Source organism: Patagioenas fasciata, chromosome 15, assembly GCF_037038585.1.
Source record: "Patagioenas fasciata isolate bPatFas1 chromosome 15, bPatFas1.hap1, whole genome shotgun sequence".
Lineage (NCBI taxonomy): Eukaryota > Metazoa > Chordata > Aves > Columbiformes > Columbidae > Patagioenas > Patagioenas fasciata.
The window spans coordinates 9,991,451-10,007,579 of NC_092534.1; the positions used below are offsets into that span (position 1 = coordinate 9,991,451).

Genomic DNA, 16,129 nt, shown 5'->3' on the forward strand with positions numbered 1-16,129 from the left:
GATTCAGAAAAGATATGCAGGGCAATGGTGCACTGTACTGATGACCATGCTCAGGAAATGATGGTACTATACTGTACTGCTATCAAACAGCTGAAGATAACAGCTGCAGACAGTACCGAGAAGAAGCCCTGTATTTCAAAACTACCAATCTTTTTGAAACAACATGCAAAATAATCTAAATCTTACCCAGGGGCCCGAAGTTTCTCCTTTCCTGCACAATAGCATGAAAAAAGCAAAGGCCAAACAGTAGTTTTTGCCACATTTCTGGCTTTTCACAACTGCTAAAGAACACCGGATTGGAGATGGGGTCGTTAAGGTATGATCGAAGAAGGTTCGCTCTAACTCCTTTTGGAGGCTCATTTGTCATCTTGATGCCATTCTGGAGAATACTAACAGGAAACATTTCTGATGGATAACTAGTTAACCACAACCTGAAAAGAATTTTTAAAAGTACATTATAAAAAAATCATAACTATTGACAAATCCTCAAAATTGATCTGCAGAAGACTAAGTTTTATTGCTTGCTTAACTAGAATGGTAACATCTAAATTTATTCTAAAATGCAGGCATAAAGTAGATTACACCAGACAGGTAGAAAAGATTATGTCCTAATTATGTATCTTTATTTTATTGCTACACATAAACAACATTAATGTTATACTTAGTTGCTCACACAAAAGAAATTTCATTTCTTTTTACCAGTGTCTTCAGCAAATACCTGAACTTATCATTGGTGTTCTCAGGCACTATAACTTCCTCACAGATTTTTTCCAAAGCAGGCATCCAGCTAGTTGCAAGATGGCAGTTTTGTAACACTACCCAGGTTCCATCAGTAATAGCCTGATGAATCATTTTTGCTGCTATTGGGCCCTGTCCCTGTCCAAGTGAAATAGTTTGGATGCTTGAGTCTCCCATGCCAACGTCATCAGCAAATTTCAGCAAACCTATGATGGCAAGTTTCACACACACAAAGAAAGTCTATTAGAAAGTAGATCTATGTTATATTCATCATTTTAATGATGTAATTAAGGGGGCAAAAGTCAACAAATATTTTACTCAATTGAAAAAAAATCCCACACCTCAACAACCCAGAAGTAGCACCAAATGCTGTATCTATCGGTCACTGTGTTCCTGAGGCATAGATATTAAAATTTAGGTGTATAAAGTAATACTAAAATAAACTACCAAAACCCACTAGCCAAGTTAAATGCCTGGCCTCTCCTTTAGCCCCAAGGGCTCAGTTCCAGCCTGCACTACAGCTCTCTACTCTCTCTGTTGCATGGGTACAGCTGTTTATGGGGGCTGAGCTGTACTTTGGATCTTCAGATCTGGTTAAAAATAACCCTCCAGATCTGCCATCAAACCCAGTACCTACTTGAAATACACCCTCAAGGCATGGTTCCATATTACAATTCTTTTGGCAGAAAACCAGGTTTAAAAATAATCTGGGTGGTTATTTTTTAAAGGACATTTAAGAGATGTGGTTTTAACTGTGGTCATATACGCCATTTAATTAGTATCTGAGAGGGTAGAAATTTTCCAAAGGAGGGTTTGTAACAAAGACTGGAGCAAATCCCAAACACCCTTTGAAATAATTGTAACACAAGCATATTTTATATTAGAAACTGGTTTGGATATTATAAGCTATTAGAGTCATAAATTGCTGCTCAGAGATCTAAACATTTCATCACCACTACATTCATTCCAACCTCCAGCAATTTTACTATTATTGTATAATAAGGGCAGATACAAATGTTTGATATTCTGTGACTGCTGTAGTGTATTTTAAAGACATATTAAAGATCAAGGGGTCTACACGATTGCCAGTTAGTCACATTCAGTGACATTTAACCAGATAAAAAACGATATTTTAATACCAATCTCACCTGCCATAGGATCAGCACCTGGTGACAACACAAAAATCAAAGGGGCACAACAATTTGAATCACTGTAACTTCTTCCAAGATCAAAAGTAGGTGGCTCAATAAATGTCCTTCCCATATTTTCCACAATGAACTCCTGCACTGCTGGAATAATTTTGTCAGGCCTCAAACATCTGAGAATAACCATGCGATCTAACCCCATCAGTGTGCTCCACGTATCTGGGAAGGCTTCTTCATGGGGTCTTACAGAGTCATATATTAGTTTCCACTTTGAAGAATTCTCTCTTACATGTTCCATCAGTCCATGGAGGTGTGTCAGACTAGATGCACGTACGAGCTCAGCCCATGACTTGTCAGATAGCCAGTCTGGAGCTGGATTGGGGTGAGGATTATCAAGAGCAACACCTCCTGTTAGGAGGAAACGCCAAACCTCATCATCTATTTGGTCTTTTCCCTTCATAATATCTATTGTCAGAAGGAAGGAGAATAATAGCTTATCCTTTTCAAACAGTGAACGACAGACATTATTGTAGATGCTTATTGTGAAATGCTTGGTTATGTTTTTGATCCTCTCTCCTAGATCTTCACTCTTTTCACTTTTAGCAATAGATTGAACATACAAGTTAATGAACCAAACCAATGAATACTGGTACATAGGTTCAATGTTTGCCAGATCAGAGATGCAGAAGAAGACAACAGCTGAATGAACAGCAACTGGCTTGTAGCCCATGCGAGTAGAGTCTATATGCATCTCAGTTACAGAGGCAATTTTTTGCTTTTCAGAGATTTCTTCAGATAATTTTTTGGATGAAGACAAAATATTAACTGCTGTTTCATCTTCTAAGATGTTTCCTTCTGAATGGGAAAGAATCTCCAGGATTTTATCTTCTATTTCCTTTAATTGTTTCTTGTTGGCTGCACTTTCTATAATCAGTTTATTTTTCTTTTCTTCTAGATCAGGCTTTTCCTCTGCAGCTACAATTCCAAGAAGTTGGTCCTGAAGGCCCAAAGGTGTAATCATGAAGTTGAGGAGACAAACTTTCACAGCCACCTCAGTAAGATAATGAGGATTTCTTAAGCAGGTTGTCATATAAAACCTGAAATCTCTTGAATATTCAATTATATTTTCTCCTAATTTCATGTATTCTACTCCTTGTTGTTTGAATGTTAGCTTTAATAAAATGGGTTCTATGAAAGCATCTAGTTCTTCACCAATATTTTCTAGCAAGACTGGTGTTCCAAGCTGAATAGCATTTTCTAATGTCCTCACATAATTTGTGTCAGATAATTTGATAACTGACAGCCTGTTAGCTTTTTCCATATTTTTTACCCACTTGTTAGCTTGCCTTTGAGGATCTATCATTAAAGCCCATCTTCTTGAGTTAGAAACAATGATGCCATTGTCAATGGAAAAAGAATCAATTGGCAATCCAGCAATCTGCCATGCACGGATTTTGACTGGATCCCCCAATGTATTGCTCAAGCTAAAATCACTGGAGCATGGTATGTTCTTCTCTTTGCACAGGACCTGCCACTGATTTTGACATTTTAGGCGATAATCTATAGTAAAGGCTCCCAAATAAGCCACAGTTCCTGATGATAACAACACATCTCCTATAAGGTCTATGTACTGGATTCCTAATAATCGTGCAGCTTCTGTCCACCTATCTTTCTCTCCACCAAGACCACTAATTAGCTGTTCAGCTCTCACAATTTTCTGTGAACAGAGTTCAATATTATTTTCTAACTCTCTCTTCCGGTCAATCATGTTGTCCAAATCATCATTCAAAGCTTGAAGGCGATCAACTACCTCCTTAAGTTCTGCTTGTTTTATTTTTAGTTTCTGCATTTGAACATCCAATACTTCTTCTGCAGCTCTCAAACGTTCGCGCTTTGGGGCAACCACTTTTGCAACACGGTCGTACACCTCCATGGCTCGCACCCACTTGCATAGTCCTTCACAGGCAGATGAGACATTTTTTATGACAGCTGGCTGAAAATCTGGATGATCAATAAATCTCTCTCTAATTCTCTTCATTACAGAGGGAGGAATATTATCCTTGTCATACATCTTCAAGCTCTCAAGGAATTTCATATCTCCAAGAAGTTTTCTAGATGGCCCCCAGTAGTCTTCTATCATTTTACCTATATTACAGATAATACTGAAATCAGGCTTAAAACATGGATGTTCTAACTGAAAAAAATACTTGAAACATAATATGAAGAATTAACATCAATGATTTTGCAACAGAATTTTACTATGCAACCACTGTTAACTAGTTTGGGAAAGTCATTATTTAAATAAATTCAGACAGGAAATTCGGCATTGCTAACCTATGTCATATTTATTAATTACCTATTAATTCTAAATCAATCAAGCAAAATAAGGGAAACAAATTACTATACAGTCTTTCTTAGCATAGTTTATTAGATAAATCGGTAACTTTGTGAAAGCATTCCTTCCTAACCTAGGTAAGATAGTTTTGGATTAAAGACATTTATAGAATTCTTATTTTCAGTTATGAAGGGTTGAACTGTGGGGGCATAAGGTAGAAGAAAAGTGAAAGAAAAAAGGTCTCCTTCCTTTCCTGCCTTGCAAATTCTGTGCAATCCCACAATAACAACATAACCCACACAGAAAGAGCTCATTAGAGTAATCACCTGTGCCAGGCATATAGCTAGAATTCTCTGTATGTGTAACTGATAGAGTTTGGTAGCAGGGATTAGAGGGGAAAATAGAGGTGAATAGTGCACAACAATTCTACAGATCCCAGAGCTCCTCAAGGCTGGGTCAAAGTAAGTTGAAGAGATGACTTTGTGCTGGTGACTGGGATCATACTTACAAAGCTTGTATAACAGTGTCAAGCAAGTGCAATATGTTACAAAGACAAAAGCAGCTCTTAGTTATTCAGTGTAGTTACAAGCCATTGGTAGCAAAATGCACTTTTAGTGCACAGGGCTGCATTCATGCTAGAAGTGCTTCACTAGCACAAGCGCAGCAGTACCCCATGGATTCCTAGTGCAGGGACAACAAATACCACATCATTACCGCTGCCACTTGGGTCAGGCTTCCTCTCGGATTTAGCTCCCTTCATGACACAGATACTCTCCATTACAAGCTTAACAGGACCAGGTGGATTCTGCATGGATTTCACAAGAGTGATGTCTGAAGGATTCAGGGTATCAAGAGCTGCAAGTGCTGCCTCCAAAGCTGGCATGGCCTCAGCAAGGTCTCCTTCACATTCGTCCTGTTAAGACATTGGGCAGAAGCTTGTAAACCTTCATACAATACCAGCTCTGCAACCTGATTACCCCACTCCAGCACAGACTTGGAGAACCTTCTCTGCTCATAAGTACCTAATAAAAAGACTCTTCACAACATTGTGCTGCAGGCTCAACCCTTGGACACTACCTTAATAGCTTTAGCAACAGCTGCTGCATCATTGGCCTCTTTTTCATCTGCTGACACTAGTTCCTTCTTTGCATCTACTTCAATTGTTTCCTTTTCAATCCGGGTCATCATTTTGTCTGTTTCTGCAGAAGTTTTAATCAGTTCAGGCTGAAGGGCAGTCAGTTCTTTCTGCATCTCTGCAACCTGATCAACATAACAGGAAATCAAGAAGGAATTTGTGTAAACATTTCATGTATTAGTATTTCACATCTTGGCGTCTTCTGAAGATCAGAAGACACTATATTAACACAATCTAAACAGGAACACTTGATCTAAATAATTGTTAAAACAGTTCTCTAGCCTATTTTTACTAAGAGCTATTTTATTTAACTGAAAAGATTTTTTTTAAAGGATATTTTTTAATCATCCATACAATATGTTGCTTTTTTATGATCCACTTAATAATAAGAAATAAATCGATTAATTGCATTTTTTCTTCTCACAGTTTCAGTTTATGGAATGTTAAATAATCCTTTATGGTACAGGTGGAAAACAAAATCCAAAAGAATCCTGGAAGGAAACACAGAATTAGTGACAGCAACAGCTGCAAACTGGATCTTCTTCATCCAGCAAGTATTTGGAACCTCCTTTACTTTGCATCTTGGAAAGATCAATCCCTGGATGACATGGATTGAAAAAGGAGGTTATTTACCTGGGACCTCATCAATTTCCTACTGGGAATCTACTCAGGAATTAAAGTTTATTATTATCTTACAATATTCTTCAACTTTTCCCCTATTTTGAAAAGGGTAATAGGTACTAGGATGCTAAGGCATCAATTCTCCATATAAGGTTTTGAGAAAATCCTTAAATCTGTAAGGTTAATTCCTCCAACATTAAATGAGTACCATCAGTTTCATTTAGCTTTCTATTAAGTGCCATGATGCAAACTTACCATAATTTCTTAAAATTATTAAGCAGTAATCTAACTTTTGCTGCTGGCTTTCTATACAAAATTATCAATAGCATCGTCAACATAGTGAAGAAGGAATTTAATAAGTTTTATTTTTTGAAGTTTTAATCAGCTTATACAGACCCCATACTGAAGTATGCATATGGCACATATTCAGTGTTCTAATCTGAAACTTACTTGTGAAGCTGCAAAGTCAAGTTTTTGAAGTCCTGTAAGATAACGAGTTTTCATGGTGTCAACTTCTTGCCTTTTGCTGTTCAGCAGAGTTTTAAAGGTAAGAATCAGTTCTAGGTATGAAGTTGGTGTCACATAGTTGTGTCTTCGCAGTGTAGTGTAATAGCTGACGGAGAGTTCTCTTACACTTTCTTGGAAATATTTGCACATGGACACAACCCTAGAGAAAATTTTTCCACATTACTATGAAAATACAATCTGTCTTTATGTTAATTATCAGGAAATTACTCTAAGCATATGAAATTATATTCGTGTTCGTGAAGGTAGAATTGTTTTTTCCCATTATAAGAAATATTTTAGACTGCTTTTGCAGAGTGGCCTGATTCTCAGAAACATCAGATACATATATCTATGTATCTTTGACATGCACTGAAATCCCAGAGTTGACTTAGCTTTGTCTGTTTGTAAGAATGGTTTCCTGATCAAGTATGTTGGGGTTGCAAGGGTGGGGGGGAACAAACATTTGCTTCATATGTTTCTTGACAGATAAACTCATACTCTTTTCTAATGTCATCTTCAAGTTCAACATCCTCTAAAAACTTGTTAGCAACCATTTCCAAAGCATCTGTAGGCCAGGTTTGGAACCAATCAATGGTGCAGCAGTTTATCAGAGAAGGGAACATCCGTAATCGATTCCGAAATGCATCTCCAATAGGACTCATGGCTAGAAAAAACCCAACAATATCATTACTTAAGTTTGTTTGCAGTTAGAAAGCAGGAAAACCTAAGCCTAAGAGAAAACATTCTCAGAAATAACACATTGTATACAGACCTAAGACAATATGCAAATTTTTCTTCACCCTTTCAATAAAGAAATTGTACATAGCAAGGGGAGTGGCTTCAATTTTCCTGTTCTCCATCCTTGCTGCACCTTGCATTTTCTCAACAATTTCAGCTTTCTCATCTGCTGCAAAGATATTAGGCACATCACCAGTATTTAAAAGCATGTTGATATCTTCGACAAATGTTTCATCCTTTATTTGACTGTCACTGAACAAAAAGGTCACATTCTTGTTAGCAACACCTGCTCTCATCATGACTCGTTTAACATCATCTTTCCATTCACTGATTCCATAGGACTTCGTGATTTCAATTTGAAAGAGTTCAAAGGTATTCATGTAGGTGGCCAGCTTGGTAGCACTTTGTCGACCACTCCCGCCAACCCCTACCAACAACAGATGTCCGTTATCCTGCTTCAATACCCTGCATATCCTTGAGATATGCTCAATAGCAAATCTGAACATTACTAAGGGCATTGGCGCTTTGCTGATATTGTTGTATTCCTCAAGGTAGTATTCCATCACGGTTGTCAGTTGCTGTAAGTCTGTGATTTCGTCATACACTTTTTCATTACTGTCCGGATCCAAATAGTCTCCAAAGAACAGGCTGCGAATATTATCATCAGAGATTTCTCCAGTAGGTGAGAGATGACTCAGTACCTAGAGATAAGACAAGAATCAACACATAATTCAAACTATTAGAGAACTATTTTCCTTAAAGTCATAATCATTTTTATCTACATGGTAACAATACTGCGGGAAGCACTGCTTTCCAGCTGTTCTAGTTATTACCTTAGCCTGGAAAAACCAAACAAAACCAAACAAACACACACACACACACAAGAAAACAAACAAACAAACAAACAAAAACACACACCACAACACCTAAATGGGAAATATGCTGTAGGCTGATGTGCAAGTTTCCACACAGGCATACTTCACAAAGAGACTTTGCTGTCACATACAGGATAAGTTCCCAAAAGTCTTCTCAGAAAAGTACCCACTACTCCCATCGGTTCATCCAAATATTAACTTAAAAAAAGCACAGATGAATATTGTGTAAGACATTTATTCCAGATAGTCATCTGTGCCAAAACAAATTATGAAGTAATTTGTATTAACTCCACTAAGAATACATATAATAATACTGAATAGAAGACCATCCATACTTTTTAAATGCACTGATCAAAATAATTCAGAATGTGCCCAAAACTCATAAAATCCCAATGTCTAAGTATTTCTGAAAATGCGTAATTCTCATTCTTGGTCCCAGGGCATTACCCCAAAATACCTTATCAAAGCTCTGCTTGAAGCTGTTTGATGTTGTCTCTTGTACCATCTGAAAGAATACCTGCCTATCCTCCTCATCAACTAAGCGATCATAGAAAACTCGGTAAACCTCATGAATCCAGAGTCTGATCAGTTTATCTCCATCCTGAAAATATAAATACAAGAAAACAGGTAAATATATTGTTTAAAAACAAAAGGCTAGAAATGTCCATCTGGACCCTGCCATATCTTGTACTAATCTCAGTGGGAATCTTTTAATTCCAAGCCATTCAACACATGGCTCAGCCTCTGCTAATTTAACTGGCATCCTCACGTAGTTACCATCTTGTCTTTCCTGCCAAGACAAGCTGGGACTCTTATGTCAAAGTATTTTTCTCTACTGTATCAAATCTCCTCATCCTTCCAACATAAAGCATAAATCTTTCAAAAATGCAGCTCCTGGGCTCTAACCCAAGCCCTGCCCAAAACTGTTGCTGGCTAAGATTTCCCCTGAATAGCTTGTAGCCGTTTTGTTCTGTTTCTGCAACAAAAACAATCCCCCAACAGAAACAAAACTTTTAATACTCCTTTAACCTGACGTTTTACTGAAAATGGATGAAAAAAACAGGATGAAAATCACATACATCTACCAGTATTGATGTGTAGTTTGTGACCATTGGCAAACTCGGGGCTAAAATATTCAGCCTCGTTCACTGATGGGCTTGCCATTTGTAAAGCCATTTCCCACTTTTGTTTCTTTCGTATATTTAGTCTGCAAGTTCAAGAGAAGGGACTGTCTGACTTGATGTATAGGCCTTAACAGATGGGCCTTGGACCTCTGGGCCCAATTGTAATACATGTAAAGAACATGAACAAAAATGACAGCTGTCTCCTTCAGAGACAGAAAATACATAGCAAGGTATTCAGGGACTATCCTGATTTTAAACCTTGTAAATCTATTGAAATCACAGTTCATGTATTTTGAGATGTTTACTTATTGATGTTATTAAAATAATATACTTTTCCCATTGGTGTTTCTTACAGCAACATGATTAAACTATAACTTACGTGCAAATGAGTGTGTGGACAGAGCAGCACTCCTTTAATAACCCTGGCAAAATCTCGTAGATTAAACACATAGTGGGATTTTGAAGGAGTTGGAAGAAAATTATCAACCGCCATTTTATAAATCCCCATTGTTGCTTGGACCAGCATCTTACCCAGCCTTATGAAGGAGAAGAAATACAGTTTTAACTTCTGCAGGTGAATAGCAGGAGAAGAGATGACAAAGACGGAAATATATATCACATTACCTGAAAAAAACAGCCTCAAAGCCTTTGCTGAAGTGCCAATCAGCAACTGTAGTAAAAATCTTGGTTAATATGTCATCACTGAAAGAACAGATAGATACAATATTCAAATGCCGTGTGAAGCGTCCTGTAATACACACAAAAAGATGCAGAAAGATTTAGCAATGTCCAAACATTCTTCCACCTTTCAAGGTACCACATTCTAGGACTGGCTGTCACTCAAATAACATTTGAATCTGGCTCCAGCTCATGACTTTGTTTCTGGCAAATTTCTTCCCCAGCAGTGATGCAAATTAAATGTCAACTGGTTTATATTTTGTATCAGTATTTCACTTAGAATAACTGTTTTTAATAAGAAAAACACAAATCTCCATTACAACAAGGCCAGTACTACCCAGATTTAAATTTCAGTTCGCATTACCCCTGTTTACTGTGATATGACAAAGCAAACATTACAAAACCAAAATTCAGTGTATACACTACTAAATTTTACAAATTTGGCTGTATCAAAATAGTTATTTTAATAAGGTGTCCTCAGATCATGTACAGTTATACCTGTATTAGAGTAGCATAAGGTGCCTTATAACAGTGTAGCTGTAGCTACATTAGGGCTTTTACTGACGTAACCTTTTCATTAGAAAATGTAACCTCCCTTATGGTGATGTGACAGGAATCGTGAACTTCCAGGCAACATGCTTGTAAGTAAATGCAGGCAGCCTATCTTAGCAGCAGGAGATACAATTTCAAAAGAGAACTACCAGAAAGATTTGGCAAGATGTATTCCCTCCCTTTTCCAAAGAAGAGAAAACAGAAAGTGTCCAATCCTCTAATTTTAGAATTATTTTCATCATTCATAGTTTAACCAACATTTAAAAAAATGTATCTAATGTTGATTAAACTCCTCCTAGAAAAGGTACAGATTTGAACTTGAGCATACAAACTTCTGTTTGGAATGACCCTGCTAGTGAATGTGTCTGTAGGTTTACATGTAATAGATTAATGTAGAATGTCATCAGCAAAACTGAACCTGCCTCATAACTTCAGTCAATTAGATAACTACTTGCCACAGCAATATATTTCCTACCTGTAATATCGTTCCTGCCTCCCCCAGGTGGACCCATAGCTGAAACAAGCAACATATCTATGATTTCCATCTTGGATGTATCTTTCTTGTCATACCAGTGACCATGATCAATCCATTGTCTGAGAAGCTCGATAGGTGGCTGGGCCCCATACACTTCCTTTGCAGGCATGTTTATGTCATCTACGGAGAACACAAACATCATTGAATAAAAACCTCTCAGTGTTTAGGAATTACAGTTTTCTTTCAAAGCTAAGCAGAAAGAATAACTGAGCCAGCAGCAGAAAAAGGCTGTGTCTTCTTATTCTTGCTTCCCATTAAACTAACCAGAATCAAATAACATTACACTTCCCAGGCATACTTAGAGGTGATGGCTTAACTTAGTGTAGTTGGTGATTTTGTTTTATTTTATTTCATGTCACACTGCAACACTGTTATCTATCCTGAAGGCTATCACCACTTAAACAGCTGGAGACTTTCAGCAGGGGGCAGAGCTAATCCTTCTTCAGGTGCCTGACAAAAGCCAAAGAGCACTGAGAAAATGCAAAATTACTATTCTCAATGAATCACTTCCTTTGTCTAAAGCCAGAATTAAAATGATATAAAAACCCTGAAAAAACTGTCTTACCCACAAATATTACAGCTTTTTTCCCCAAAGGAGGTCCAAATAATCCTTTTCTTCTTCTGTCCAGCTTGGACATAATAATATCCTGGGTTTGGTTAGCAGAGGTTCTTGCAGAGAAGTTGATGAAGCTTGGGATGTATTTTTCCTTTGGAAGTCGTAGTAGAAAATTGTTTGTTATAGCTGATTTTCCAGTGCCAGTGGGACCCACAAAAAGCAAAGGGACATTATGCTCCACATATGTTTTAAGAAAAAACATTTGTCTAGCAGTTTCCATTGTTGGAATGATCAGCTCAGATACCTGTTCCACAAGAAAGTAAAATAACACATGAAAAATCAAACATCTTACACCTTAATCAACATTAATATTTGCAAGCAACTGCAAGAAGTATGTAGCACAAATGCATTTTAAAAAATAATTTTCTCTGAAAGCCTCGGCTGTAACAAGGTTCTGGTAGATAGTATGGCCCCACTTTTTGTTCAATGTTTATACAGTAAATAGCACAACTAGTATTATCTGTATTATGGTTCATAGACACTATATAAAGCCCGGAAGGAGAACTGCAGAGTTAAGGATGGGTTAATTCTGTTGCCCTGCTGTACAAAGGAAAAGGAACAGTGCTATAGATCTTTTTTTCTCTTCCTCATCTTCCACTTACCATTAGCAGCTGTGCAACAGATATCAATAAAAGATTTCAGACAGCAGAATGAAATGTACTCTTACATCTCATGTACTTAATAGACAAGACAGTTGCAACTACAATGGAATGAAAGGCTGAACAAACCGCTTATCTTGAAATTTCACCTACAGAATACAGAATAGGTACTTTTTGCAGATCTCTGCTGTACTACACTTCCCTTCAGTTCACAGCTGCCACTGGAAATGTGAGTGCCCCTATTTGGAAATGGAGTGGATCCAGGACTCCATACCGCTCTCCATGTCCCAAGGAAGTAATAAGTCTCTTGGTTTGCTTTCTCTGATTAACTCACACTATAATATCATGATATCAACCACAAAAACCAGAAATGACAGAATGGAAATTCACGCTTCGGCTTTTTCCTACCACGATTTCCCCACCATCAGATGCTATTACAGAGACAAAAGCAGAACCTAAAATTTTAACCACCAGCCAACCTCGGGGCTCCATGTTCACTCACAGTGCTGAACCTTCAATATTGATGATACCAGAACTAAGACTTCAGCATGAAAAGTAGCCTACAGAGATTAATGAAATGTTGCAGATCAAGCATTAGACAGCTTAATATAGTAGAATCAGGGCTAGCTAAGGTAGTTGATCGATAGCTCTAAACAATTTAGTCAAATAATTATTTTCTATAACGAAAGATATCAATGTGAACCTTAGCGTCTGGGGAGATAACTTGCTCTTCTTTTGTGATGAACTCCATCCACATGTTCCACTGCCCACTGCCATGCTTGTGAAAATAGAAGTCATAAACACTCCCTGTTAATTGAAGAACACGACATAGGAAAACCCACTGATGAAAGAATAAACTTCAGTCATTTTAGTGTGAGACGTTCAACACTGTGAGATAATGGTGGCTTTCTAGTACATGAGATACCTCTACCCCCCCACCATTATCATCACCAAATTACTTTAGGTCAGATTCAGCTACATGGTTTGAGTGCAACGTGAGGCATATACAACTCCTGGTTAAAAGAGCCAGGAAAAAGCACCCAGCTGGGCTGCCCAAGGTCTGGCAGATGGTGGCTCTGCTGCAGATTTAACATCTGCCAGGCACTCTATTCTCCCCTAAAGTGCCAAGTTTTCTTATTGCTTTATAAAAGGCCAAGCAAATACAGTTATGAAGAAGCACCTTTTTCTGGGAAGATATTGTTTCTGGTAAGCTTCACACTTTTAGGGCGTGGGTTTTCATTTATTGTTCCTGCTAGCAAGTCACGGTAAAACAAATCAAATTTCTTTCTGCTGTCTGCATCGATGATCCCACCAATTGTCCAAACCAAAGCAAAAAGGAAAAGCCCCTGCAGCCACAAGAAGATCTGCTGACTAGACATGCTTTCCTTCTCCTCTTCCTTGGATTGCTTTATTTCATCTAAAACATATATTTGGAATTTTAGTTAAATGCCAGTAATAACCATAAATCCCAATTCAAATGCATTTTTGCAGAAGTATTCTGAGACAAACTTAGACCATTGTATTCAGTGGAACAAAACCAAACTATAGAGTGAGGATCTTGTCTGTGTAAAATACTGTTTACAAATAAAAATAAATGGGAAGAAAAAGTCTTTACAAAGGGTCCTAATTCTCTTCAGACGCTAGCAAACAGCAAGCAAAACATGGAATACACTCACAAGATCATGTTCAGCTTTGTAATGACACCAGTGTTCAAATGTGAGAGCTCTGTATTTCACTGCATCTAATTACCTGCACTGCGTCATGAAACACAGCAGGAAAAAAAAGAACGATTGAAAAGAAAAGAATAAGGCTGAGGGTACTTACCAAGCAGACAAGTGTAAAGTTTCATCAAGCTGTAACTCAGATGAATAGGGGACGTTTGTACAAAAGATTTGCAATGAAGGTGAACGAAATCTAAACAGGGCTGGACTAGCCACATAAACAGGTCATTGACCTACCAGGAGAAAAGGAAAGGGCTTTACAACAATGCAAGAGTGGCCACATTTCACACTGTCCCTCAATTCTCTTTCAAGAAGACATAAGGCATCAGAAATTCTCCACGTCAGCAGAGGGAATATCAGGTAAGGACCTCTGTGAGGCAGTACTTCAGTGATCACAAAGTCATACCACCATTATCTGATGCTCAAAACAAGTTGTTTCCACCATAGAGAAGTTTTCAGTAGGTGTTTTGTTATGCAGTTACTAACCCAGCCAGCAGAGCAGGAGCCCAGCCTAGGGAGATGGCTGCTTGCTTGGGCAACACCAAAAGTGAGCTGGCTGGTACCTGCAAGAGTGCCACAGCATGCAGGGAGATAACAACCACGGTTGGTGGTATCTGCTCCATCAACTCAAGCAGGAAAACAGGAGAGAAACCATGACCTAACCTCTTCCCAGGGACCAGTACTCAAGGAGATGCACTAAAGGGTCAAGCGCTCTGCTGGTTAAGAATGAACGTTTTGCTTTGATGAATTAAGAAAATGGTCAATAAAGAGCTCCTCTAGCCTTGGTATTTCTTTTGAATTTGGTCCCAATTTTCTGTAAAAACTCAAAGGGGGTCTTGTCAAATCACAGAAATCAAAGTTTTCTCCAGCTCCAGTCCTATTGTGGACAGATCTTATTCTGACACTTTTACTAGATTTTAATGCCCACTGAAAGGGATTTTTAATTTTTATAGGATTAAAAGCTGATTCCCACCAATATTGACTTTTATCAGCATCAACAGTGAGCACATACTCAATACACAATAAAAAGAGATCTCATTCATGAGAGCAATCCGACACACAAAAGACTATATGGCAAGGATTCATGAGGTGACTAACGCTATAAGGCTTTGAAGATCAAGCTCTTAATAATATTATTATAAGCATTTCTCAAGCTAAACTCTAGATATCTTAGAAGAAGGATGAGTTCAAAACATTGTGAGTCTTCCAGTTTTTCCCACACTGCATTTCTAATACTCATGACATCTCCATCTCTCAGGAACATTCCTTGCAATGATATTTGACATGCATCACTACAAAATTATTTACCACAGCCTCTAGGAGATCTGGGACCCTCTAAATCATGAAGTACTTCAAGAGTTTTGATTCTGCATAACTACCTTCAAGCGGGCAAACTGTGAACATCATCTTAATCTTCTAAGTTAGATCTATATAAAAACTTAAGTCTCGCACCAGCTCTCGGTGTTCATCCTGCAGGTGTGGAGGCAGCGTTTGCATGTAGGAATCCTTCAGTGGTGTCCAACCTAACTGTTGTGGGTCCATATAGATCATACCACACCTGGAAAGAACAAACAACTATGGTACAGGAACAGATGTGTCAAGTGGGACAGTTCCAGTCTGAATGCTTTTACATTACCTGCTGACAGTTGCTGGAGATGCCTCCTCTAAGTCTGCTGGCTCAAAGATTAAACTCATTTTTGAATTCATCTGAATTATTTCACCACTCATTAAGCACAGCTAGAAGAAGAGCATCACATAAACATGATCTAGTCATGTCAGTCCTGATCACCCAGTCAAAGCAATGCCTGTCATAAAATCACTGAACATTCTACTTAGTGTCACTTCTCATTCACTCATTCGTATTCTCACAACACAATATTTTCTGACCTTGTCTCAACTTTTCCACGTGTTACTGTAATGGCTTGTAGAGACACAGAGAACAATGCTCTGTCTTTAAACAACTCTGCAAGGAAAAGCAGTTGTGACCTGCAGTTTTGTTTTTGTTTTTTTTTTTTAAGTTCATTTATTCACTAAGTAATTTAAGCAAGTTCAGTTTTCCATTACAGAGCTGAATTAATGTATTTCAGTCTCCTAAAAGGGTTAATAAAAAAGCCTCAGTAAGCAACTTCGTTTCAATAAAGCAGGAGCAAGACAAGGTTTCTAGGGAGAAATAACAGCTTAGAATAATCTACTAAACCCACTCATATAAT

General features: G+C 37.9%; 1 protein-coding gene across 8 annotated transcripts in view; it reads right to left on the bottom strand.

Annotated features, from left to right (window-relative positions):
- The window catches only part of DNAH3 (dynein axonemal heavy chain 3), a 68,131-nt gene that overhangs the window by 12,235 nt on the left and 39,767 nt on the right, over positions 1-16,129 (bottom strand). For all 8 annotated transcript variants that reach the window (XR_011741490.1, XM_071815145.1, XM_065850410.2 and 5 more), the window contains 18 exons: positions 15,556-15,656; positions 15,372-15,477; positions 14,023-14,152; positions 13,379-13,615; positions 12,902-13,005; positions 11,549-11,843; positions 10,924-11,103; positions 9,843-9,966; positions 9,598-9,754; positions 8,552-8,695; positions 7,254-7,920; positions 6,980-7,145; positions 6,425-6,641; positions 5,296-5,478; positions 4,933-5,131; positions 1,887-4,028; positions 719-944; positions 187-431 (listed from right to left, as the gene is read on the bottom strand). Coding sequence is in view for 7 of the 8 variants with exons in the window: in XM_071815145.1 (XP_071671246.1) it covers positions 187-431; positions 719-944; positions 1,887-4,028; positions 4,933-5,131; positions 5,296-5,478; positions 6,425-6,641; positions 6,980-7,145; positions 7,254-7,920; positions 8,552-8,695; positions 9,598-9,754; positions 9,843-9,966; positions 10,924-11,103; positions 11,549-11,843; positions 12,902-13,005; positions 13,379-13,615; positions 14,023-14,152; positions 15,372-15,477; positions 15,556-15,656 (5,623 nt within the window). In the remaining variant the exon portion in view is untranslated. The remainder of the gene's footprint in view (positions 1-186; positions 432-718; positions 945-1,886; positions 4,029-4,932; positions 5,132-5,295; positions 5,479-6,424; positions 6,642-6,979; positions 7,146-7,253; positions 7,921-8,551; positions 8,696-9,597; positions 9,755-9,842; positions 9,967-10,923; positions 11,104-11,548; positions 11,844-12,901; positions 13,006-13,378; positions 13,616-14,022; positions 14,153-15,371; positions 15,478-15,555; positions 15,657-16,129) is intronic.